The sequence below is a fragment of the Enhydra lutris genome, unplaced genomic scaffold, assembly GCF_002288905.1.
Source record: "Enhydra lutris kenyoni isolate GAN:26980312 unplaced genomic scaffold, ASM228890v2 scaffoldscaffold31, whole genome shotgun sequence".
Lineage (NCBI taxonomy): Eukaryota > Metazoa > Chordata > Mammalia > Carnivora > Mustelidae > Enhydra > Enhydra lutris.
In genome coordinates this window covers 2979916-3005425 of record NW_019154115.1, presented here as the reverse complement: position 1 = coordinate 3005425, position 25510 = coordinate 2979916, and the positions used below count along the sequence as shown (strand labels likewise).

Below are 25510 nucleotides of genomic sequence, written 5' to 3'. Positions count from 1 at the left end.
GGAGGGGGTGCCACGGGTGGTGGGTGATTCTAGTCCTGTGTCTGCCAGAGCCACCCCAAAGCAGGGCTCAGACTCAGAGAGGGGACCCGTCCCAAACCTGCCACGTCCCCCTTTCTAGCAGCTATTGCTCGGGACAATCTTCCACAGACCCCAAAAGGCCTGTGTCCCTACCTCCAGGGACAGGCAAGAAAGGAACGAAGGGGCGACAAGGCCCTGGGAGGCCTCCAGGTTTCCTTCTCTGCATCCCTCCCTCTGGGTGCCCCCATTTCTGGTCCTGCCCTTGTCTGGCCCACTGTCCCTCTGAAGAGCCGCCTAACTCCCTTCAGCAGCTTGGCAGGCAGGACGCTTCTCGGGAGATGTGGGTTCGGATCCCGTTTGTGCCTCTCATTAGCTCATTAGCTAGGAGCACTGCTGAGCGCTTCCTGGGCTCCAAGGGCAGAGACAGTAAGTGTGTGTGATGCTCACACAGGCAGGAGGTAAGAACCCCCGCCCCCCCACCCCTGTCTCCCCGACCAGGATGGCTTTGCAGGCAAGAGGCAGGCACAGGTAAATAAATAGTCTGTTTATTAGTAATATGTTACATTATTAAAGTGCATTGAGAAGAGATGCAGGGGCCAAAGCTGGAAGGCCACCAGCCCCAGGCCCTGCCCTGAGCTGGCTAGACACAGCCAGAGAAGGGCCCGGCTCTCTGCTGAAATCCATGGACAGGGCTGGGGGCAGAGCCACGCACCTAGAGAGCTTGGCCCAGGCTGTCCCCACCGGAATTCACAGTTTAGCCTAAGTTATAACATGTCCTGAGCTGAAGGTGGGAGACTAGGAGCATGGAAGCACAGCCCCTGGGGAAGAGGGCTGAGGGGCGGGGAAGGGACCCCCCGCCCCCCCACCCCCCATGCCAAGGGCAGAGTCCTGGAACCTCCCCCTGAGGACCCGGCTCCTCCTTCTATATGAATGTGGTGAACCTAGGGCTCAGTTTCTCCTTTGTTCTCCCCTGTCTCCCTCACCCTACCCGCCCCCCAGAACTGCCCCTCATACCGGGGGACTGGGACCATATTCCCCTCAGACTGGGATCCCAGGGCAGAGCCAGCTCATGCCACTCTCTGCGAACCCATGCCTGTCCCTAAACTCTTATCCCGTCCCCGGAGCCTCAGACTGGGACCCCCCACCCCAGCCCATGTCTTCCCCAGTCCCCTCCCTGTCCCACCCCACCCCCAGCATGTAGTTTTGGTATTTTCATACAGATGCAGTCAGAATTAGCTATACATGAAATAAGCCTAACATAAAAATAGAGCTTTTTCCGTCCTTCCGTCCGGAAAGCAAACATCCTTCAATAAACATGCAAGGCCGCTGCCTGGTGGGACCCAGGGCTGGTGAGGGAGCCGCAGAAGGCAGCCCTGGGCCTGCGGGAACAGCGGCCACCCCCGGCCACAGCAGGAGGAGGGAGGAGGGGGCAGTCGGGATATGGAGAGTCCGGAAGGACTCAGGCCTCAGCCCCAAGGCCCAAAGCCGGGGTCCCAGCTTCCCTCTCCAAACCCCGTTCTCTGGCCCACGGGCTCTTGGGCTGGGGACATCACTGCATTTAGTCGAGTTTGAGGAGGGGGTGTTCGAAAAGTATTCTCCAGAAGATAAAGTCTGAAGTCCTCAATGCCCCAGCTTCACAACAGCGCCTTCCTTCCATGGCCCCCAGCCCCCGTGCCCCACGTGGGCCCAGCAGCCGCCTGCGGCTGGCCATCTCCAGGCCTGGTGTCCTTCATCGGGTTACGCAGTCTCCCTGGAAAGAAGTAGCGGGCCAGGAGCTCGCCGGACCCGGCCGGCTCTGGATGGGAGACTCTTCTGGGGCCCCCTAGGCTGCAGGAACCTGCACCATGCCCAGCCCCAGGAGGCCCTAGTGGACCAGCAGGCCAAGAGCGAGCGTGGGCAGGACACCCAGCCAGAGGGAGGTGGCCAGGGCCCTGGCACGGCCCAGCAAGTGCTCGGCTGTGGCGCCATCCTCGGGCAGCAGCTCCCAGTGCTGAGCCTCCCGGAAGTAGGAACCCTCCTGGGCCTCGCAGCGATAGTGGCCGTACTGGCGGGCTGTGAGGTTCTCGATGAACAGGATGCAGTTGGGGCTCTGGTGGCCCGGCTCGCAGCTCTGCTCCACGTTCTGCTCGTGGCGCCACGAATAGGTGGCATGACGGGACTCCACGGGGCAGCTCAGGTAGTAACGAGAGTTCGGAGCAAGGGAAACCTTCTGCAGTGGGGCACTATCTGGAGAGGGATGGGGGAGGCAGCTATGAGGAGGGGGCCAGGGCTCCCAAGGCAGGCTGTGTTCTCCTCTGCTGAGGAGGGCTCCAGGGCCAACGCTTTGAAATGAACACCTCCTCCCGACTCTCCCCTGCCTCCCTCACCATTCCCCTCTCCACAACCAGCCCAGACCAAAGGGTGTCCCCTCTGCAGGACTGTCCTGCCTCATCTCGGACACGGGCCCTAGCAGGGCCAGATCGGGTACCTGGTTTGGGGTTGGGGCACTCTGTGTGTGGCTCGTCTGGATTAATGGACTGCAACACTGGCCTGGAGTTGGAAGGGGGAGAGAGGCTAAGCAGGCAGGAGGCCACAAGTCCAGGCCTTTCCCCATCCTTGTCCCTACCCAGGATCAGCAGCAGCGTTCCCCCCCACCCCACTCACCCCTCCCCCCGCACCTCTTGCAGCCCACCAAGACCACCCCTATTCCCGTGTTCACCTGCTCCCAGGGACAAGGAATTTGGGCCCACGTACCCTGGAGAGCTGTAGATGGAGACACAGCGGCCCTGGTCCCAGCCGCAGTAGGGGTCTCGGGCCATGAGGCAGCCGTGGCAGCCCCCACTGTAGACCTCACACAGATCCAGGGGCACCTGGCTTACCTCCCATTGGGAGCTCACGTACAGCTTCCGCTAGAAGGAGAGCAGGACTCAGGTCAGGCCGGGGCGCCCAGCCCCAGCACCGACTTCAAAGTCACCAGGCCAGCCCTACCTTGGCAGGCCCTGAGGCCCAGAGGCTCTTAAAAGGACGTGCAAATCACATGCAAAGGAGCTCTGTCCCCCATCCCCTGGGTAGCCCAGCTGGTTGTAGCGGGCAGGGGAGGCTCACCCGCTCGGTGTCCAGCGACATGGCCTGGATGGCAGCCGGGTGGTGAAAGGGCTGGATCTCCATGATGTTGAAGACAAGGCTGCGTTCCCCGTCCCTGGACTCCACCACTTTGTGGATGATGCCCCTGTCTGGGGGTGAGGGGCAGAGGGTCAGTGGGCTGGTGGGTGGGCGTTCCACTCCAGAGCCGGGCAGCCTCCCTCTGGGCCGGGCCAACCAGCAAAGACATGAGGAGGATGGCTGGGCAGTCGGGGCTCAGGTGAGGGTCACAGGAGTGGGGCAGGACGGGGCGAGGACAGTATGACTAAGGAGGGATGTGGGAGCCTGGGGGTGACCCAGGGAGCTTCGGAGGCTGGGCCGCAGAGGCCACCCCAGGAGGCCCAAAGCTCCCCAAGGCTGCAAGGGCAGCTGGGGCATGAAGAACAAAACCTCGGTACTGTCCACGGTACATGTGGATCCTCTGTGCCTTAGCCTCGTGCACCGCTCAGTCCTTAAGATTAAACACCCTTAAGAGGCGGGTATTATCTTCCCAATTCCGGGAGAAGGAAATGAGGCTCAGAAAGGCTGAGCAACTTAGCTCAAGGTCACACAGCCGGTGACTGGAACCCAGAGACGTCAGAACCCCACCCCTCCGCTCCTTCTACGACTCCCCTGCTTCCTGGACTCGTTGGGGTTGTTTGCTTTAAATACAATTTTCATTTTGGAATATTTTTAGCTTTACAGAAAAGTTGCAAAGATAGTACAGAGTTCCCGAATACCCTTCACCCAGTTTCCCCCAATGCTACTATCTTACGTAATTGTGGTACATGGTCACAATGAAGCAATTGAGACTGGGACATTAGGATCACCTCAACAACAGACTTTATTTGGATTTTTGGGTTTTTTCCACTAATGTCCTTTGTCCGTTCCAGGATCCAATCTAGGACTCTACATTGCATTTAATCTTTGGGGATTTTATTAATTTTTATAAAATCTTTCATCGGAAAAGGACGTTAGGTGCCACATGGAGATTCCCAAGGTCAGAACCAGGCTGCCTGCCTCTGAGGCTGTGCTGTCTCCATTCATACCTGTCGGGGACTAATGGGCATTCTGACCCCCAGGTCCTCCCATTCCCAACTCACCTTCTGTCCCAGTTTCGAGAATAGCCTCCCTCCCTCTCCCTCCTTCCCAATTTCCCAGGGCATCACTTGCCCCAAAAAAGCAGTCAGATGATCAGATGATCACCCGCCTAGAATGTTCCTCTATGTGTCTATGATCCCCCTTGGCAGGCTCCGAGATGTGCCCAGACGCTGCTTTGTCCTAATAAGCCCCCAGCCTTGCCGCTGCCTTCACGCCCACACTGCCCTCCGCCGCCTCCATGGCAGCCCCATGAGTGTCTCCCATAACTTCTCCCAGGTGTGAGAGCCTCCCACTCTCTGCAGAGGGCTCAGAAAATTCTATTTCTTATCTGGCCCCCAGCCTTCTTGCTGCAGGCTCCAAAATGGTACCTCTCCAATGGCCCTCACAGATAAACTGGGACAACGGCCTCATCCTTCAAGTGTGCTCGCCTCCTGGGTCTGCAGGAGAGGAGCCCACAGCCCCATGCAGCTTTCCTTGTCCTATCTCCTGCTCTCAGTCATGCACTGTGTGACCCTTCCTCTCCTGCACCCCAGTGCCCTGCCAGCCACGGCTGAGCAGAGCAGGGACGGGGCGCATGGGTACAGCCAGGATGAAAGGAGGAGTAAAGAAGCGAGATCGCAGGACCCAGAAGCCAGGCCACTTGGGGAATTCCTCTCCCCGAGGCTTCCAGAAGTCAAACAGCCACGAAGGTCAACATGGCCCTGAGAAAACCACAAGGTGAAGCAATAAATAGAGGAAGCCACGTGGCAGGGAGGTACTGAGGGAGGCCCTAACTGTGTGGTCCCAGAGGTGCGAGGCCCCTGGGGAGACCCTGCCCTTTCTCATGGCATCAGCACTCGGTCTCAAGGAAGGCCGTGGCCCCTGCCCACACTGATCTCCGTGCCTGCTCCCAGGAGCCCCTCTGCCCACAGACTGGGACCAAGAAGTTGCCAGAAACTCAGCCCGGGGCTGGCTCGTTCACAGCTGGTGACTTCCCAGAAAACAGGGGTATCTCCCAGGGCTTCTGGGGTCAGCAAAACCCTGACCCCCACGGAAGTTCCCTCTGTGGTTCTCTGCAAGACTCTACAAAGCGGGGGTGGCGCCTAGGTGGCTCAGACAGTTAAGCCTCTGCCTTTAGGTCATGATCTCAGGGTCCTGGGATCGAGCCCCACATCCAGCAACCTGCTCAGCCGGGAGCCTGCTTCCCCCTCTCTATCTGCCATGTCTCTTGCTTGTGCTCTCTTGTGCTCTCTCTCAAATAAATAAAATATTAAGAAAAAGGAAAAAAAGCGAGAGACTCTGTAAGTCTCTGCTGTCTGTAAGTCCTTCCTCATATCTCACCAAATTCTTGGCATCCCCCATCAAATGTTTCCCCGCACCTGCACAGTCCCACAGACACGGAGAGAGTCCAATTTCCTCATTCTGCCTGGCAGAGGCCCACGGGATACCGGTGACCCAGTCCTTCCTCCTGATTTTCCACATTTCTTCCTACCATCTTCCCTGGGTCAGACATCTGGACCAAAGCTATACCCATCTTGGCTCAGACTTGCTATATTTCTGCCTCTGAACCCTCACGCTTGCTCTTCTCCCATCCTGGGAGACCCTCTCCTCTTCCATCTTCCCCAGCCTCCTCCAAGAAGCCCTCCCTGCCTGACTCTTCCACAGCCACACATACTAACCCCTGACAGCTGTCGGTCAATCAATTCTTCCTTCCAGGTGTAAAGATCTAACCAGATGTTAGTTATGTTATTCTTTACGCCCTTCATACCCATTCTTACAAAGCAGGCCCGAAGGTCCCAGGGTGGCCCCTCACCTGTGGTTAGGTAAAGCACGTGGAAGGTCTCCCCATGGCTGGCCTGCATGCGGTGAACGACCACTTTCTGGTAGTGGTACTTGGAGTGGAACAGTGGTGCTTTCGAAGGCCCCATGGGCTCCACCCTCTGTGCCACCTCAGGGTGACTGTCAGCCACCTGGAAGGTCTCCGTGGGGATGGGCTGCCGGTCTGGGAGACACTGGGCAAGGAGGACAGGTCCAGGTTAGTGGCACAGCTGGGAGGTGGGTCTGAGGCCCGGGCCATCGTCGGGGGATCAGCTTACCTTGCCAGGCCGAGGGTTAGGAAGGCTCGCATGGTAGCCCTTGAGTGAGGAAGTACGAAAGACCTTGTCAATGTCCCCAAGAGAGTACACACAGACGGCCGAGTAGTTCCTGGAGGACAGAACACCTCAGTGGGGGACCTGGGCCCTCCCCACCCCCACACACCCAGGCCAGCCCAGCCCCAGACAAGGGCATAACCAAGTCCCCCAGGCTGTGAGCTCTGGGAGGACAGGGACTATCCCAGGGGTCAAGCCTAGTGCCTAAGATTCTCAAACACCAGTGAAGGAAGGAGGGGAGGGATAGCAGGGGAGAAGGAAGGAGAGAAAGGAGGGAGGGAAGAGAGAAGGGAGAGAGGCAAGTTCAACCACATTTCTTTCTGCTGTAATCGAAGACCCCCAACCTGTGTTCTGTCACAGAATCACCAAGTTCAGAGGCTAACCCCCCACCCCTCACTCCGGGCCATAAAAATCCCAGTGCGTGCCTTCCAGCTGGGTGGTCCTCCAGCCTCTCCAGGGCCCAGCTGCAGCCTGCTGCCCCCCGAGAAGGCCAGACTCCCCTTCCCTGCCCAGCCAGACCAGGTCTACGAGCACCAGAGCAACAGAGCTGCGCCCTGGGCTCCCCAGCTCAGCCTGCACACACCCAACCCGCACTTGCCTTGTTTTTAATCAACCAGAGTGATTAAGAGCTGTGAATGAACGGGTGCAGACCATGCCTGAGAAGGCGTGATAGCGCCCAGCTGCCTCTTCCCAGTGCCTCAGCCACCACTCTAATCACACGGCCGGAGGACACACAGGCACAGGTGCGACCATGTGCATGCACATCTGCGTGCACAGGCTCACAAACATGCAGGCACTCATCTCTCCCTGAGCACGGGCTCTCCTCCACCCGCCGCCCAGTAACAACCCTGTGCACTCGTGCCCTGTGAGCCTTCTCCTCAGCAGGGCCCAAGCCTTCCGAGCCCCACTGGCCGCTTCACCGGCCCGGCTCCGGAGAGGGTCACTCACCAAGGGTTGGAGAAAACGCCGTAAACTCGAGTGTCCTTCCACTGGCCATTGGGGTCAGGGAGCAGAAAGACGTCCTGCAGCCTGTTGAAGTTCTTGTTCGTGGACGCATCGCTGCACACCAGCATGGCCTTCAGGAAGGTGTTCCACTTGGACACCGACAGGGAGCTCTCACCACCCTGGTCCCCCTGAAAGGGTAAAGAGGAGGAAGAGCACCTCAGCCCCAGCCCCAGCTGCCAGGGATGTCGGCATCCAGGTTTCAGAGCAGGCACGGAAGCCCTGAGAGGGGCCGCGACTCCATCCCCTGCCAGGTGCCCAGGCCTAGATGGCCTGTCCTCGCCAGCCGAGTGCTGACGCCGGGCGCCAGCCACAGGCCTTGCTGATCCAGGGCACAGGGCTGGCGGTGCAGACCCGCAGGCTCCAAGTGCCAGGTCCTCATGGAGAAGAGCAGCTCGGACATGTGTTTGCACACACACACACACAGACACGCTCACAGATGTGCCCCAGACACACATCCCAGTGCCTTCAGTCACGGGAAACACACACGTAAATGCACTTCCACACTCACAAACATGCTCACTCTCCACGTGAAGTCACACATGTGTGCACCATCAGGCGTGCACACAAGCCCCACTACCTCTGCCCCCTCACAGACCCTCCCGTGCACACCCATCAGCTTCCACAATCCCCACCAGACTCACTTGCACATCCCGCACGCTCCTTCGTGCAAACACATATGACCCCTGACCTGGGTGTGTTTTCACACAGTCGCTCGCTCCTCCATAGGCACAGACACACACTCTTGCCCACTCTGCCACCCACTCACCCTGCACAGCTGGGCCACGCGGGACACATTGAGAGGGGCCTCGGGGTTCTTGTCAGGATTGTCCTCCCGGAAGAAGTAGTAGATCTTGTCGTCATAGGCTTGGTCTTGGTGCACGATGGTAGCCTTGATGAACTGCGGGTCTGCCAGGGACACAAACAAATGGGTGTGAGGCTGGGGGTCTACTTGGAGGACCCACCCTGTGTGCACCCGCCCTGTGTGCAGGTGAGCGCACAGCTCCCCTGCGTCTCTACAGACAAGCCCAGGGCAAATCAGACCTAGGAGAAAACTCAGAACAGCAGGTCCAATAGCCCAAGGGGCCTAAGACTACACCCCCAGCCCAAACCTGTTTTGCCCTCTCCTACAAAGATGTCATCGGCCCAAGAGCAATGACTTCATGCCTGGGGACTGGGGCGAGGTCCCTGGGGGCCCCTATGTCACTTCTGCCTAATTGGCAGAGTCCTAATGAGGAGGGAGGAGGTGTCGTGCCCCACCATGAGCTCAGCAGAGGGATACGCTCTGGCTCCTGGGGACCCCACGCTGGGTCTGTGGCTTCCTCCGTTTTGCTCCCAGAGCGTACTGGGCCCACCCCACCTTCACACCACTGTCTCTGTTGTTCCCCTGCTCCCTTCCAGGTCAAACTCCTCAGCTCTGGCTACTCAGGCCCCTGGTTTCTTGAGTGGGCTGTGGCCTCAGTGGCCCTCAGGGAGCCCTCCCGGGGCACAGGAGAACCCCATTTGCCGCCCTGGGTGTTCACACCCCTCCAGCCCCTCCAGCCCAGCCGGAGCCTGATTTACTCTGCATGACGGTGTCACTGGTGTACAGCTCGATCTCTCCCTGGATGCGGCGAAACCGGGGGATCTTCCCGTTATACTCCTGCTTCCGGATTGTGGAGTACACCTCGTCCCCTGGCATGGTGGGAGGGCCATGGGTAAGGGCAGACAGTTCCCGGAAGTCCCTCCTCCGAGCCTGGGATGCTGGGCATAGAGCTGTCCACCCTCCCCAGCCCAAGGCAGCAGCCCTACCGTCAAACAGAACCAGTGAGTTCTCATCTGGGCTGAAGGGGGCGTAGCCTCTCCTCTCGCCAAGCGACTCCACGGTGCCATTCACCTGGGGGAGGCCAAGGAGGGTCAGACAGCCACGTGACCCCATGGCCACTGCCACCTACGGGCGCCAGCTTCCTAGCCAGGGTCCCCCTCCTCCCAGGGATTCTATACAAAGTGGGGCCAGCCTCAGAGTCCCCCCAGCTCCTTCCCAACACAGAGGGCAGAAGCCCACGCAGACAGGAGTGAGCTGACCAGGTTCTGCGGGGAGGGGCTCTCTTACCAGTCTCCAGCAGCTGGGGCGCCGGGCATTGGTGCCACAGATGAGAAGCCCCTCGCCCTGCCTCTCCAAGAGCGTGATGTAGTTCTCACAGTCCTGCCCGGGAGAAGGGGAGGGAGACAGGTTGGCTGGAGGTCCTGGTAGGCCTAGCACTAGGACCCTCGGTCTTGGGGAAGGAGTCATCAGAAGTCTGACTACAGGAGGCAACCTCCAAAAGGAGAGCCCAGAAGGAGGGTGCTGCTGACTCCAAGAACAGAGTAAGGGCAGAGAGGCCTCAGAGAAGGACCACGTCTGACCCTCAGAACTGGGAATCCTGAACCAAGGTTACCTCTCTCCTCCCAGACTATGGCTCCCAGGGCAGGGCCAGGCCTTCTTCCTCAGACTCTCAGGGACTCCCATCCCTTTTCCAAGGGAGTCAGCCTCCCCTCTGTATTGCCTCTCCCCCACTCACCCGCTTGTCCAGGCAGGATCCCTTCGTGGAGCCAATGTTCACCTGGGGGAGAGGGGAAAGTGTTAGTCCACTGTCAAGGCCAGGGGCCTGTAAGTACTTTCCATGCATGTCTCAGGAAGACTTCATTCTCTAGATGAGGGCCCTGAGAAGCTGAGTGATTCACCCAAGATCACACAGGCTGTCTGGCCTGATACTCGAAGCCAAAGCCCAGAATCAGCCCAGAAATCTCAGAAAACAGGGGCCCTGGGGTTGTGGAACCCAGCTTCCTATCCAGATCTCCCACAGCAGCCCTATCCACTTGTCCTGGGGGGCTAGCTCTAGGCCTTTCTCCTCGCTGCCCCAACACCCGTGCCAATCTGGAGCCTCTCCCAGGAATTGTATATGGGATATTACAGGGGCTGGATCAGTTTAGGAAGAGAGCTAACTCCCACGGATTCCCTGGGATCCCAGAGGGGAGATAAGGAGAGAAATAGGGGGAGGGAAGAGAGAGGAAGGGGTTCAGCTCTGTTTCTGGGGCCAGCAGAGGGATCCGACAGAGGGGTCCAGGCTCACCGTGCGCACAGAGGCATTCTTGCCCTCAGGGAAGTCGAAGAGGTAGACCTTGCCACGTCCACCCACCCACACGGCAGAGCTGCCCGGCTCGTGGAAAAGCACTATGTGAGGCTCCGACAGGCCGAAGTCAACCCAGTCCTGTCCTGCGCGGCCTGGGGAGGAGGCAAAATTGGTAGAAACATTGAGGCTGTGCCCTGGGCAGCAAAAACCTTCCCCCTTCCCCCCCCCCCCCCCCCACCCACCCACAGCCAGTGTTTGGGTCTAGACTAGGGCACCACCAGGACTCAGAGCCATGAGGAGAAGAAGTGAAGGGTCCCCTGCTGGGATCCAGCAACCAGCTGTCCTTGCCCCAGAGCCATTACCCCTATCCTACAATATGTATAACCTCAGGATGAGGGCAGGATTTAGGGGCCTCTGGGGAAAACAGACCAACGCCCCCCCAACATACACACACATACACACACACACACATGCACACACAGTCTGCTACTCCTAAGAAGCTGGGCTCAGGCTTTGGGACTCAACCAGGGCTCCCTGACTTTGCTCTGTGTGGCTCACCACTGCCAGGACAGAGCCAGCAGCCACCTCTGTCCCCTGCGGGTAGCAAGGCCTCAAAGCAGTCCACCTAGAGTCAAGGTTCCCAGAGATCACATTGGTCACAACCCCAGCCCCTCCTTTGGAAAGCCTTCTCCAATCCCCCTCCCCACCGCCCGGGCCCACTCCGCCCTTTAGGGAGCAGGCCAGCTTAGATCAGAGCTAGAAAGGAATCTGAGTAGCCACTCCTCCCCATTTCTATAGATGGGCAAATGGAAGTCCAGAAGGAGGCAGGCCAAGGTCACAGGGTCCGTGGCAGGCACTGAATAACAGCCCACGCCTCAGCCCCTCAGCTGCCCTCGGTGGCCTGGCCTGCTCAGGGCTGGCTTCACAGGGATGCCAGCTGGCCGGGGGGGGGGGGGGTGCGGGCAAGATCGGCCCTCCCTCCCCAGCAGTTCTGGGACAGGGAGCACTTCACAGAGCACAGCCTGGGCCTTTAAGCAGAAGGGCTGACCAGGGCAATTTTGCCCAAAAAAGAAACTGTAGCCATTACCTCCAGGGAGAAGATGTTTCATCTCCGGTGACATTGCTGAGGTCGGCCCAGTTGCAGGACTAAATTACAGAGATGGGACGGCCTATGGCTGGTCTTCTGCCCCCGACCACTCTGGGGCTCACCCCAGAGCTCAGCCGACCTGCTATTTATTCAGCTGCAGCGAATTCTGGGGCAGCCAGCTTCCCAGGGACACAGACGCAGGACACAGCCCAGCCCACATGGAAGAGGGCTGCCGTTTCCTCCCTCGTTTCCTTACATCTGCCCAGGGTCCTCTCGAGGCCCTGTGAGCCATCCCTACTGAGGTTGCATTCAACCGGAGTGGGGGGCACACCTTGTGACCCAAAACCCATGATCCCTTCCCTTAGGCTAGCACCCTGCACAGTCAGGTCAGTCCTGGAAGTGGATATTCTCTGTCTTCACCTCCACTGCAGCCTGGGCCACAGCACAGAGGAGAAACTCAGGGCCCCCGGGGGACACGCTAGCCCAAGGTCACGCTAGGAGGGAGGGCAGACTGGCTCACGATATTGGTGCTCGGAGATGCCAGCACTGTGGGCCAGCTGAGAAACCGCTGAGCTCGCAGCCCTCGGGTTCCCCTGGCTCCCCTGGAGCGCTCCACGCACAGCCTGAGCACCTCGGCAAGTCAGTCCTCATCGACCCCCCCACAGGGTCCCCCTCTGCAGCCCCGGCCACGCAGGCCAGTGCCGAGAGCCCAGCTCTGCACTGGGTTGGAGCTGGGGGTGCTGGTGGAGGCTCGGGCATTGCACAGCTGGCAGGTCCCGTCTCCCGGCCCCCCCCCTTTCCAGTGGGGGTAAAATTAGAGTGCTAGGGTCAGCTGCCTGGCTCCCCTTTCACTGGCAGCCAGCCAGGGATCCAGACAGTCTGCTGCTGCTCCCCCTTCTACTCCCCTGGCCAGCCGTGGCCAGGAAAGGCTGCAAGTCTGTGTCTGGAGATGGGCTGGGGCCTGAGAGGTCAGAACCCTACCGCTCAGCAGAGGGGCCCGCAAGGCCCACCACAGCTTTGGTAGATGGGAAAGAGGCACCAGAGTGGGCCCCGGGGACAGTTCTTGTCTGGGGGCCAGGGAGCAGTCCTGCCCTGGGGAGTCAAGCCTGATAGGAGAGGAGATCCGGCCCTACACTGAAAACCAGACAGAGTGAGACTGTCACCGGAAAGCAAGCCTCCCCAAATCTCACACACAGAACTGTCCCAGCGCAGAACTCAGGGCTGCTCACGAAGTATCTTTGAGAACACAAAGGGAAGGAGGGGGAGGGCTGTGCGGCTGGGGTACAGCATGGGGGGCTTCCGTGCCAGCCCCAGGACAGTCCTGCACAGATTGGGAGCCTGAGTCCCACGCCCTGCACATCCCAGCTGCAGCAGCCCAGGGTGGGGGAAGTGGGGACTGTTCACCCCATTCTGCAGAAGAACAAGCAAGGTCCAGGCCGCATGGCCTCCCTTGACCCCCAGGCTCCTGCCCCTCCCCAGAGTCTGCAACCGGTATGGGTAGGACGGCACCAGCTCAGCCCGAGGATGAGGACGAGGCCTTGGCCCATTCTCCACCCCAGCCCCAGCCTGGCTCCCAAGCTGCCCAAGGCCCTCAAAGGGCCTGATTGTGCCGGGGAAGTGTCTGAGCAGCAGCAGCTCTATGAATACTTAAAAGGAAGCTTTGTTCACGTTGCCGGAGCGGGGGCTGGGGGGCTCAGGGGCAGGAGGGCTGCCTGGAAGTGAAGGCAGCACCAAGCCTTCACAGCCAGGCCCCGTGGCCCCATGGCACCATGACAGAGAGCTGGGTCGGGGAGGGGGCGGCCTTCAAGGCTCTGAGCAAGGCCAGAGTTCACCCCTATAAAGGCCCAACCAGGTGACGAAGTGTCACCTCCTTAAATGCGTCTTTTTGCTTCCCAGTGAACCCAAAGGGCTGGGGGAGGCGATCAAAGCTGGATGGGTCAGGAAGAGGCAGGAAAAGAATTCCAGACAAGGGCAAGAGCTGAACCAAGGTGAGGAGGCTGACTGAATGGGGGATGCCTAGACCCAAGGGCCCTGAGCGTGATGCCCAAGGATACTGCCCATCAGTCAGCAGTGTTGCCCTCCCCCCTCCAGGCAGGGCTAGGATCCGGAGAGCCTCCCCTCCTCCAGCATCCCCCCTGCTCTCCCTGCCTGACCAGCCCCCTCTGTCTCCCATCCTAGATGTCTAAAAGGAGCACCGTCTGGCACCGTGTCTCCCCCTTCACTCCCCGGCCTGACGCATTAGTGGCTGACTAAGTGGTAGCTAAAAGTTCCCAGAATAACCAGGGGTTTGGGCAGGGGAGGGGGCTAGGGGCCCAGGGCATGGCCCCAAAGGCGGGTCAAGGCATAAGACCCCCACCCCCACCCCCATGTGATACTGAGCCAATCCTTGATCCTTCCGTACTAAGAGAAAACACACTCAGGCTGTCCTGTTCCCAGCTGGCCTCCATGGTCCCGAGTCCCCACCCTCCTCAGGGAGGCAGGAGCTGCAGGGTGAGCCCCAGCCAGAGAGGAGGGTCAAGAAGATGGCTGGGTGTGGGAGGCCAGATGTCATGGATAAGAATCAGACCTGACTGCTCTCACAGACACCACCCTCGCACCATTGTCCCAGTGGCCTAATGGCTAGAGCAAGTGTGGGCCGCCAGAGGGTGGGTTTTCCTAAAGCAGGCTGGCCTGGAGGGGTATCATCCCTCCTCTCCTTCACTCTGGATGCTGTCACCATCTGGTCCCCACTGTCCCCGCATCCTCATTGCTTATGAAAGAACAGCGCAGCCCAAGGGGGGGATGAGGCCTGGAAAGGAGGGGATGGTGTTGACCATGAAGGCAGAAACAAGGACAAGCCCCGCGGTCAGGCCTGGGCAGGGACAGCCTTCCAACCTGACCCACTGAACCGATGGGCCTTGAATGATGACCTCAAGAAGCCCTTTGAAAGTAGGCATTGAGGCAGGCTCTAGGAATGGCAGGAATGTGGTCACCCAGCAGGAAATGCCTGAGTCAGGCCACCCCAGGGAGGCCCAGGCACGGGGCAGGAGCCAGGCCGACTTCAGACTGGGGACCCAGCCACATCCTCCCCCATCCCCATACCCCACCCTGCATTGCCGGGTTCCCCTCATACCACACCATACCCCGTCTCCTACCACACACACCTGTCTGAAAAAGAGGAGGGAGGGCCCATGTATGACCCAGGAATTAGGGTGCAGCCTCTCCACCCTTTGCAACCCATACCCCACAGGTCAAGGTGGAAGGGAGATGATCTGAACAATCACTGAGCTGAGGGGACACAGAGGCCAGACGGACTGTGCCACTGACCCAAGGAAGCAGGGAGGGACCAGGCCCCAGCATAGGACTTCTGCTACCCATCACCAGCTCCAGCCCTCTAGGACCATAACTCGAGAGCTTCTTGCTTTACAAAACACTGTGTGTGATTTCTCTGTACTTCCCTGGGTCCTCTCCTGCTCCCCATCCTTCCCTCCCTTGCCCGCTAGGTGAAAACTTGCTGGGCTGAACGGACATATCCTCCCACCCACCAAGGTCAGCTCTGGATGGGAGGGGAGCGTGCCTCACATGGAGGCTCAGCCCAGGGGCTCCAAGAAAGCCTGTGCTCCTTGTGGCAGCCGGGTGGCTGGTTGGTTGTAACCAGGGCCTTCCAAGTTCAGTTTCCTTCTCTGTGGATTGAAGGTGCTGGTACCTGCTAAGGCCTAAGTTTTATGACCCAACCATGGTTCTTAGGACAAATCACACACATGATGAGTCCTGGAAGAGTCACAGACAATTTTCTGAATGGAAGTGGGGGCAGCAGAAGAAGCCAACATCCCCCTCAGCCTCCACCAACTGGCCTGCAAATTCCCCAACCACCCTGCCAAAAGGCAGGACAAGTGTCTGTACCCCACTTTATAAACAGGAAAACTCTGGCCCCTCCAAGTCAGCAAGGCTGTGTGCTCCCTTCACTCTGCCACTGTGCCCAAAGGACCAGCAGCCTGGCTGGTGGGGAGACCAGCAGGCGGGGTGGGGGGAGGTGGGGGGAATGACAGTGAAGGCTTTGGGGGAAGGGGCAGTGTGGATGGCAGGGGGCACTGGGGTAAGCCAGACTCAGGGGACTCTGTGGGGGAAGGATCCCCTCCCGAGGCCCACGTGGAACTGGGAGGAGGTTCCAAGGCCAAGGGAAGGCAGGAAACTCAGGATGGACAACATGTCCTGCCCACCTTCTGCCTGTTCTTCAACTGGGCAGGTTCTAAAAGCCCCAGAATGAGGTCAAGGTCAATGGGTAGCTCCTTCAAAGGAGAGGATGGGCAGAGGGGCAGGGCCTGCCTTTGGGCCCAGAGCCAAGGCAGAGGTGGGGGAGAGGGCAGAGGATGCCTACACCACCCCAGGGGAAGAAGAGAAGGCCCCCCAGCTTGGCCTTCGCCTGTGCTGGCAGGGCAGGTCGGGGTAGGCAAGGGCACTCCGCCAGCACAGCCGGTGAGGGAGAGCGGGCAGGGCCCAAGCTGCCAGGTCTGCATCTCCCCAGAAATCAGAGATGACGAAGGAGGAGATCGACAGCGATGGTGACAGCGACATCCCGACCGCCTTACCCTTCCGCTGCACTTACTATCCACCAGGCTCTAGTCTGAGTGCTTTTTAGATTCACTAACCCACTTCATCGTTCTCTTAGGACCTGTATTCTACAGTGAGGGCAGCGAGACACAGAGGACTCGAGGAACTTGTCCAGGATCACTTAGCTATAAAGTGGTGGAGTGGCGGTTGACGCTCAGGAAGATTGATTCTGGAATCTGTGCCTTATAGCACTGCGCTCTGTAGAAGGGCCCTTGGAAGCGTCCAAGCCAATGCGTCCCACACAAAAGAAGAATGGGGACGAGAGAGGGTGGAGCCTGGGCAGAGGCCTCCTGGCACAGGAAGGCCTGACCTCTATCCACGATGCCCTAAAGAGGGTTTGTGTAAGTGAGCGTGGGTGTGCAGGCCTGAGGCATGAGGAGTGGGGGGAGGGGGTGGAAGGGATCTGGGGGTGCAGCACAGCACTGAGTGCTGACCAGCATGACTAACGAGGAAGACAAATCTCTTGAGATCTCTGTCCAAAATAGAAAAAACACTGTGGCCTGGAGTAGACCACAGAGAAGGGCAGGATATGCTCATGAACCCTTCTTCACTATCTGCCCAGCCAGGTTCTTATCCAACCGGCATCTGCCAAGACCACTCACCTCCACCCCTGACTCCGCAGCTCAAGAATCCACCATGGCTCCCAAATGCCCATCCCGGCAGGGCCCTCCCCCTTGACCTGGCAGTCAAGGCCCATCTCTGCTTCTCTCTGCCATAGCTCTTTCCCTCCTCCGCAACTTGGCTTGTGCTCTCCTTTCCCTTGATTGCCCTTTCCCCTCCTGTTTGTGCACACGGTCTTACCTGTCCTTGAACACCTGGCCTCCACCAACCGCCCCCCTCCCCGGCCCCGGGCTTTAGGAAGTGCTCCCAGCCGCTCCAGCTCTCACTGCTCCGTCCTCCCTCTGACCTTGGGCTACACACCATCTGGCACATACCATCTTCTCTCAGATCACACTGTCTGGTGGGATTTTGCCCAGACTGTGGTAAAGGTAAAGGTAAAGGCCAAGCCTCCTCTCACCCCATGGGCCCTGCCAACCCAAGGCTAACAATGGGCAAGTGAGGGCAGCTCAGATAGTAGGGAGGGGTGGACGGGGGCAGGAGGACCAACCGCCATATGCCACGGGCGCAGACCTCTTGGAACAGGTTCCTGGGCCACTGACAGGACACCGAGTTTATCGCCATGACCTTCTTCCTTACTAGGCTGGGCTGAAGCCCTGGGTCCAGAAGATAACAGCATGAGTGGTTTTCTATGCCCCACTCTGCCTCCACCCCACGCACCTGCCCTTCGCTCTTGCCTGGCTCTTCCCCTCCCAAGGACATGTCTCCCACTTGTGAAACCCCACACTGACCTGTCACAGTCCTTGGCTATAGCTACAGGTTCCTGATCTCCCAGGTGACCTCTCTAACCAGGCAGCAGGCCCGCCTCTCCAGGCACCCGTGTGCAACTCAAGGGCAAACCCAGGCCTCCTCCTGCTCTCTGCCCTACAGTTGCTGAACACGGACGGTCCCAGGCATGGCGGCCGGTGCTGGCTGCGCTCCACGATGAGAGCTGCCCCTGAGGGCGTTAGCACAGAGCCCAATCCCCTGACTGCAAGCCAGGGGTGCAGGACGCAGGGCAGGATCAGCCTAATCCCAGGCTGCTGTGACGGTTAAAACCAGATTAGCCCCAAGTCCTGACACAGGTCAACCTGCCCTCCAGACTTGAGGTCCATCCAGCTGCCCTGAGAAAAAGACCAGAAGAGGTACAAAGAGCCAGCCCAGCCTAAGGTCCTGAAGGGAGGATGATCATGGCTGGTGGGACTCCCAGGAGCAGAGAGCACTGGGGCAGGAAGAATCTGGGCTCAGCTGAACTGGCCAAGAAGGAAAGGGCTCAGGGAGCCCCAAGCCTGGGGAAGGAGCATGTAGGCCAAGAGCAGGCTTGGGCAGATGATACAGCCCTGGTCCCAGCTCTGCCTGTGTCATTGGATGACCTTGGGCCAGTCCCTGTCATCCCTGGCCTCAGTTTCCCCATCTGTGGAATATGTGGTTTAGCCCAGCTGATCTCTACCATTTGTCTTCTGACGTCCTAAGCTGTGCCCCACTGGGCTGTGGGCTGGAGTTATCCAAGGTTTGCTGGAGGAAGTGAGACAGAAATGGCAGAAAGGAGAAGGGTGAAGGGAGTGACAACCAGCAGGGCAGGAAAACATGGGTGCTGCGGAGAGCTGAAGACAGATGGACAGAAAATAAGGTGGGTGCCGGGCATGGTCACCATGCCGCACTAGGGAAAACGGTAACTGTCACTGTGTGTTCAGCACAGTGACATGGAGGGGTGCAAGGGGACAGATCTCCCAGTCTCCCGTGGCCTGGGCTAGCCAGGGGAGAAAGCGCCTGCTCTCTTACATGGGGGCCAATAAGGGACAACAATCCTCCAGGCTCTAGGAGGACCCCTTCTTCCCCCACCCTGGGAGGGAGGAGGCTTCTGGGGGCAGACAGGCCTGGCCATAAAAGGAAACTAAAAGAAGGGGAAGCTTTCTGGCCCCAAAGCTACCCACCAGAGTAGAGGAAGTATGGTCAGTCTCTTGTGACATAGCCAGATGCCGTGCGGTGGCTGAAATGAGGGACACGGGGCTGGGGGTGGAGGACAGGACGTCAGATGGGACCTCAGCTGTCAAACTCCAGGACTACCCACTCTCACCACTGTCTCCATCCCCACAGGCTGCTGGATCCCTTCCCCTGGTCTGAGCCTTGGCTTACTATCCATATGTTAGGGGCCCTGGCCTGGCCCTTTGCAAAGAAGTTTGCCCAATTCTCCCTGTTTCTCCTGAAGGATGCAATGAGAGAGGAGTGTAGAGCTTACACAAGCATGCCAAACTCCTGCCCTCACCTGCAACCCACTCCCCCCTTGCCCCCTGGCCCAAGGAATGATCTACATACAACCCCGCCCCCCCAAGGAGGTGAAGGCTCCTGGAAGGGGAAGCTGGTCACAGAAAGGACATCTGCCCCTCCCCCACCAACACAGCCTAGATGGTGCCGGCAGAAACTCTTCCCCACCATGGAGAGTCTCTGCTGAGATACAGGCTGCCTTATCTGGGGCACCCCGCAGTCAGGAGTTAGGCTGAAAGCTCCTGTCTCCCCAAAACCAGCCCTGGCTTCCCATCAAGGAGCTATGACACACAAGAGGCCTCCCCTGCCAGCCATGGTCCTTCCTCCCACTGGCTGCGTAAGGTCAAGTGGCCCAACTCAGATGTCCCCTCCTGCAAGAAACCTTCCTAGAGCCTCCAAGCCCTAGCTAACTCAGTGTCTCCTTCCTGGCTGGGAGCACCCACTCAGCTCCTCTCCTCTCCCTGGTCCTAGTTGCACGTTTTTGGGTCTGAAATCCTGTCACACCAGGTACTTCCTCCTGTCCTTCCCCTCCCCAGTTGGCTTCTACACCTCCTGCCATCCCAACTTACCACCTCTTCCAGGAAGCCCTCCTTGATTAGGTAGACTGGGTTCAGTACCTCCTCAACCCCCATAGCTGCCCTCTGTTACAGGTCCTGCTGCATTTTATTGTAACTGAAGGTTGATCTGCCTGTCTCTCCATCTACACTGAGAAGTCTACAAACTTGTCTACTTTCTCATCCCTGGGACCCCAAGCCCTGCCCTGGGACCAGTACAAGGTGGGCCCCAGCAAATGTCAAATGTCAAACATGCTAAATCACCTCTGAGACTACAAACTAATGAACCACTTCCTCCAGCTGATCTCAGCCTTCAGCTCATGAGACAAAAAGATAGAGAATACAACACTTGAGGATTTCCGCTGACTTCCCAGGTTTCAATTTCTCCTCAATGCTAAGGTTTGAACTGGCCACCGCAGCCTCTGCCCATCCCAGAGAAGCAGGAATCCCAGATAATGCATGCTCTGATAAGTGTGAGCTCCCCCCTTCACCGGCTTTGGACGAATGAGGAAACTGAGCCTTGGAAAAAGCAAGTACCTGTCCAGAGTCACACAGAAAAAGAGCTAGGACCTGAGCCAGGCGCCTGACCTCTGCTCTCTTTTCCCCACACCATGGATGTCTTAGGCCTATGCCAGCATCCATCCCACTCCAGCCTGCTCTCAGAATCTTCACAATCCAGGACAGAGGGGTCACACAGCTTGGCCGGACGCTCCCAGTGACGTCACCAGCTCAGGAAACCCCCTCTCTCCTCCTGGGAATTGCCCCCCTTCCCTGGTTTCTGCAGGGGGAGTTCACCTTGAAGGTTATGAATACATCTAAGTCCCCCAAGAGGGCAAGGATTTCCACTGGAAATGCTGATGCTTGGGGAGCCTCAGCTGTGACCTCATCCCCTGGAGGAGGTGACAACAACCCCCCCCCCGGGGGAGTCACCCCATAATGGCTCCCCCAGCAGCCGCCAAGTCAACAATAACATCCTGTTGTTTAATTGGACAAGAGAGAGGGCAGAACCTGCTGGGCAGGTGGAGATCAGAGACTGGGCTGTTTCTCTTTGTGGACATGCTGGCTCACCTCTGATCCTGGAGGTCAGGACCTTCCTGGGCTTCTCCATCTCCTCCAAGCAGGGATGGAATGAGAGACGGGTACCCAGCTTCATGAGCATGTCAACCCTCTGCCCTCACCTGAAACCCACTCCCCTCTAGTCCCTGCTGGCAGGGAGGTCAGGCCCACACTTTGCATCCATGACTGGTCCATGTGTCTCTGATGCCCTCGGAGAACAATCTTCAGAGCCCTTCCTGATCTGGCGGGCTCTGAGGGTCAAAGACAGGTGCAGAGTTCAAGGGCACCCGGCAGGTCAGTGCTGACACATCCGTCTCTCTCCGGGCCTGGCCTTCATCAGGCTGGAAAGGCATCGACTTCCCCAACAAGCGCAGGCTGGGACTCTCCCAGAACTCTCTGATCAAATCTTTCCCTGAGGCTTAGGAGTCTAAGCAACATAAAACTATGACAGAGAAGAGCTCCTGTACCTACTCCCATCCCCACACCTGTCCTGGCTGAAAACTAAAACCCCAGTCTATGCCTCACGGAAAAGCGGCTCCAGAAACCCCACTATCTTTGGTCTAGTCGTTGGCGGAGGCCCACCCTCACAGCACCCCACAGCCTGGAAGACGGGGACCTAGGTCTACAGCAGGGCTGGAGGGTCCTCTTCTCAGCCTACTCCCCAATTTGCCCTGCCCAAGCCCATTCGTGTCCGACTGCCATGTGTCACCCCACAGGAGACAGGAGGCAGCTGTCAGCCAGGCATACCATCACCAGCTGGTGGTCCTGGGGGAGAGGCTGGTGGCAGGGTCTGTCTGGCCAGTGGGGCGCCTGGCACTGGCAAGGATGAGCAAAGACTGCCTTTGGACAAGATAGGTGAGGGGGTGGCAACTCCCAGCAGGGATCAATAGCGCATTACCAAGCGGAAGGCATGGCCAGTGCGGGCCAGCGTGGCACAGTCGTGAACTGTGTGCAAGTGGAAAGAAGAGGTGGAGCTGGGTTGGGAGCTTTGAAAGTGGGTAAGAGGACTGAAAGCATCTTTAAATAGCCCCAGGGTGGGGACTAAGTGCCCTGGCTGTGGAGGTTCACATTAAGTGCTCAGAAGTGGCTGTGCATTAAGTACGGGGGAAGGCGTCTTGGGAAGACTTGGGGGTAGGGGCAAGCAGAGCCAGATGCAAGCAGTTTGATGCAGAGGGAGATTCCAGAACACTCAGATATGGCCATGTGTCCTCTTCAGAGTGCCCAAACGCTGTGCTGTCCAGGACAGCCAAGGGGACTGAGGCAAGGCAAAGATAGAGGGAATGCAGAGAAAGCCTGGGCTGGAGCTGGTATGAGTGAGGGTGCAGGTGTCCACCATGAATAGATGACCAGAGGGCTGCCTGCTCTACTCCCACCAGAAAGAACTCTGGCTGGGTAGCACAGCTGGCCCCCAAAGTCCCTCCTTTATGGCCAAAAAATTTGCTTAAATCCTTCTCCCCTCCCTAACTCAGAACTAGCTCTGGTCCTGTGCCAGTTCAGAGCCCCCAGTCCGCACTGTGAGCTCACACACTGCAGAGTGACCTTGGGCAAGTCACATTCATTCCCTCCACTGCAGCTGCAGATCGGGCCATTCGGTTTGTGTGTGGGATTTTTTTCCGCTCTCTGCTAAGAATACCTGCCCCAGATAATGCTCAGGCTCTGGCAATTCCTGCAAACCGCCTCAGGCATCAAAGGCTGCTGGCAGGGCCAGACCAGACCAGTCCCCCAACCCCCACCGGGAATCCACCACCACCAAAGGGGGCCGCAGTGCCCGCCAAATTTGGGAGACAGAGACCTGACGGTCTAGTGGCAGGGAAGCATTTGTGTGCAATGCAGGGGAGGGGAGCTCGGTCCCTCATGGCAGAAAGCCTCAAACCCCACCTAGCCCGCTTTCTGACCCATTGTACAGGGGTCTAAAGTGAGGCGCCCCTGGGGGAGGCTCTTCACATATCCATCGCGGCCTAAAATCTGCACTCCCGCCCCAGATCCGCTGCCTGGGGGTCCCAACGACCGTGCCCCACCCAACGGGCACTGCCCCCCACGCTGGCGCCGATTCCTGGTGACAACTGCCACGTGCGGACAAGGGGGGAGCGGCCGGTCCCGGCATTGCAGAGGCAGCGCCCGGGTGCCCCAAGCCTCCGCACCGCACCATGGCCCGGCTCACCACAGGGTGCCCACCCTTTACCCGGCCCGCGCTCCGGGCCGGGGCGGGGGCGGGGGCAGGCAGCGGGGTCTTTGTTCCCGCAGCCCGAGCGCAGCGGCGGCGGCAAGGGGTCCGCGCCCCCCTTGCCGGCCCAGCCTGCGCCCTGCGCGACAGCTGAGCCCGCCGCTCAAGAAGAGGAGACCTGGGTGAGGGTCCCGGCCAAAGAAAGGGTCCTGTACAGAGGTCCTGGCGCTGAAGGACCGAGAACGCCCCTCGGCCAAGAGAGGGGCCCTCTCCCTCTCCTGCGCCCCGGCGCTGCGGTTCCCGGCTGGGGGCGGACTTGGAGCGACTTAGCCGGGGCTCCGGCCCCCGCCGCTCGCTCACCGCAGCGTTCCAGCTCGCTCCGGCGTGCCAGCGCGCACACTCACACACACTCACCCAGACCCACACGCTCCCCGCGGGGACAGCCCGGGACCCGCAGACGCGCGCACGCACTCCCTCCGGGGCCCGCACACTCCGCACCCGCCCGGCGCGGCGTCCGATCCCGCGCCCCACCGGCCGCGCGGCGCCACCTACCTTTCCAGACAGCGGAGATGCGGGGTCCGCTCTTTGGGTGGCCTTGGGTGGCAGCGGCCGTCCAGAGCAGCAGCAGCAGCAGCAGCAGCCGCAGCGGGAGCCAGGACCGAGCCAGCGGGCCGGAGACGCGGGTGCTCTGGGCGCCGAGGGAGGCGCATCCGGGCGGAGGCGGTGTCATCCCGCAGCCCGGGAGCGACAGCGGCGAGCAGCCTAGTCTGAGCCAGCGCCCCACCAAAAGCAGAGCTAAGGCGAGGAGGCGGAGTCAAATGCCTGACCCCCCCCCCCCCCCCCCCCCCCCCCCCCCCGCAGCCGTTCTCGCCTCCCTGCTGGCCAAAAGGGGCGCAGTGCCCACCGCCAGGGCACCTTTGTCACCCCCGCTCCTCGGCAACTCCAAGGGGAGAACCCAGGCTGCCAGGGACTAGACAGACTTGTGGTTTCCTGTGATCGGTAGCAGGCCCCGTCCCCTCTGAGCCTCCTCAGATCCACTTCCCCCTACCCCATGAAAAGGTTGGCCTGGAAGTCTGGAAGGACCTCTCCCAGGGCACAGACAAGGTAACCTCACTAATGGCCAGCTAAGTGGTGTGGACCCTGAAAGCTGTGGTTCTCAAGAGGACAGGCTGGCTTGAGCGGACACAGTTCTCTCTGAGCCTGTAGGGAGGAGCAAGATGCTTTCCCCTAGGAGCAAGGTGGCAGAGGGTAGATGATCTATGGAGAGCACTCAGCACCCCATCATTGCTCTGCTATGAGAACATGGAATTTTCATCTTGGCCTGACTCCCTCCCCTCTCCTTTCTCCTCCTTTCCCCAACCAGCAGCCTTCTGGGCTGCCTCCCCCCAGCCAGCTGGTGTATGCTCAGAAAATCCAAACTCATTTCCATGTGAGTGGAGGGGGATATAATTAAGAAGGTCCCTTTCCCAAGTAGAAAGAAAAGGGAGCATCCTGTGTTCCCAAGACTCACTGTCCTGGAGTTAGGGTCAGGTCAGCTGGAGGGAGTCTCTGGCCACAAAGTGTACGGGGCTCCGCCATACAGGCAACCCACGGCCATTGCTGTGGCGCGCCGGGCAGGATCCAGACCCAGTCCCTCTGCAGTTCTGTGAACAGTCCACGCAGCTGTGCCATTAGCTCATCGCCTTAGAGCCACATGCCTGCCCTTTGTAAAGAGTCTCCTCTCCCTCAGGCCAGAGAGGTCTCAGTCTCTTCCACCTCTGCTTGTGCCTGAGGGAACCACAGATGGGAATTCCACTTCTCGAGTGCTTACTGGATACCCTTCTCCAGGTGGGCTGCAGTCCCCGCTGCCCGTCCCTGTGCCTCAGTGTCCTGCCACGTGGGCTTCTACCCTTTCCCTTAGTGAGGTCACTCTATGCTGTGCAGCCTCCTCACTGTAGCTCTGCCCACCTCCCCGTTTTCTAAGGTTTGTGCTATTACTCAGCTCCTTTTGCAAATAAGAAAACCAAGGTACAGAGAGGGAATGCGATATACACAAGGTCACACAGCTAGTTGGAGAGGTTTGGAGTAGCAGCTCAGGCCATCTCCCTGGTGCCTCCACTCATGTTGTAGACCATAACGCTCTGATCTCCGTGCTCTGCCCCCTGTTGCTGCTGCCTGCTGTGTATGGCTGGAGTCTGCAGCCAAGTAATCCTCAGAAAGACCCAGACAGGGCCCAGGTTACCAGGTGCCGGGCAGAAGGGCAGGCCAGCGCGGCCGGGCTCAGCCTCCCAAGCAACAGGGCAGCAGATGGAAACCGGGGTAGATGCCAGGGAAGTTTTTTTTCCAGGCTGGGGTGGGGAGGACAGGGGTAATGCCGAAGACCTCGTGTCCCAGGGTGAGCCTCTGGCTGGGCTTCTCCATGCCCAGCTTAGCAGCTGCTGCACTCATGGGCACCCCCAAGCCGGCCAATCTAGGGGCAAAGGGCCAGATGGCAGCCCACTCCTGGTAGGCTACAGGCAGCCAGGGGAGGTGAGAACTAGGCCTATGATTGGGGCAACAGCTCTGTAGAAGGAGAGAGCAACTAGACTGTGGGCATAGAGGGGAGCAGCACAGGGAAAGCACAGGGCCAGGACTGGTGCTTAGGGATGGACTTCCCTGCCTCAGGCAGCATAGGGAAATCCACTGAGAATGGTAAAGGTGGTGACAGGAGCCTGCCTGCCTCAATGGGGGCCTGGAGCAAGCGTGGGGACATAATCCCCACTCACAGCAAATGGTGG

At 59.2% G+C, this 25510-nt stretch overlaps 1 protein-coding gene across 3 annotated transcripts; it reads right to left on the bottom strand.

Moving 5' to 3' along the window:
- Positions 1 to 547: 547 nt before the first annotated feature.
- Positions 548 to 23547, bottom strand: LOC111153292 (semaphorin 7A (John Milton Hagen blood group)). 3 transcript variants are annotated; one of them, XM_022512227.1, is made up of 14 exons: positions 23307 to 23547; positions 10442 to 10584; positions 9890 to 9931; positions 9442 to 9534; positions 9141 to 9225; positions 8913 to 9023; positions 8119 to 8258; positions 7296 to 7480; positions 6294 to 6402; positions 6011 to 6209; positions 3103 to 3230; positions 2752 to 2906; positions 2486 to 2547; positions 548 to 2244 (listed from the first exon to the last, which is right to left on the bottom strand). In XM_022512227.1, the coding sequence occupies exons 1-14, from the start codon at positions 23482 to 23484 to the stop codon at positions 1883 to 1885; spliced, it is 1992 nt and encodes a 663-aa protein (XP_022367935.1). In that variant the 5' UTR covers positions 23485 to 23547; the 3' UTR covers positions 548 to 1882. The 3 variants fall into 3 exon arrangements, with proteins under 3 accessions (XP_022367935.1, XP_022367934.1, XP_022367936.1); XM_022512226.1 differs by having other exon boundaries at positions 10442 to 10593; positions 23307 to 23546; XM_022512228.1 differs by lacking the exon at positions 9890 to 9931 and having other exon boundaries at positions 10442 to 10593.
- Positions 23548 to 25510: the final 1963 nt, after the last annotated feature.